At 48.1% G+C, this 370-nt stretch overlaps 1 protein-coding gene across 1 annotated transcript in view; it reads right to left on the bottom strand.

Moving 5' to 3' along the window:
• Positions 1-6: 6 nt before the first annotated feature.
• Positions 7-370, bottom strand: part of EML5 (echinoderm microtubule associated protein like 5) — a gene marked incomplete at its 5' end in the record, with an annotated part of 97,920 nt that continues 97,556 nt past the window's right edge. The window contains 1 exon segment of the mRNA XM_018563349.1: positions 7-131. Coding sequence (XP_018418851.1) covers positions 95-131 — 37 coding nt within the window.

The following is a 370-nucleotide window of genomic DNA, read 5'->3' as shown; positions in this document are numbered from 1 at the left end:
CAGATCCCGCAGCCGCTCGGCTACCCAGCAAGGCGTAGAGAGGAGACGCTCTCGGGCGCTCTGGGTGGACAATTGCACAGGTGCTCCGTTGTCATCAGTGCGGCATGTGGACGCATTTCCATACAAACAAACTGAAGCAGAGAGAGGAAAGTTCTGTTAGGAAACGCACGGTGCGCCTGAACTTATTTCAGAATCTAAAGTATCTGATTAGCTTGGAGAGAAACAATAGCAATCCTACCGACTCCCCCTGAACATGCCTAGTTTTTATACACGCATTGTATGTTTGACTATATTTACATACATGACTATGCACACATACATTTATTTGTGGGGGTCACATGATGGTTGGTCCCCCCTTTTTTTCCCCCTC

This window comes from Nanorana parkeri, unplaced genomic scaffold (assembly GCF_000935625.1).
Source record: "Nanorana parkeri isolate BGI_ZX_2015 unplaced genomic scaffold, ASM93562v1 scaffold658, whole genome shotgun sequence".
Lineage (NCBI taxonomy): Eukaryota > Metazoa > Chordata > Amphibia > Anura > Dicroglossidae > Nanorana > Nanorana parkeri.
Note: the sequence above shows the minus strand (reverse complement) of the source record. Positions and strands in the feature narration are given on the sequence as shown.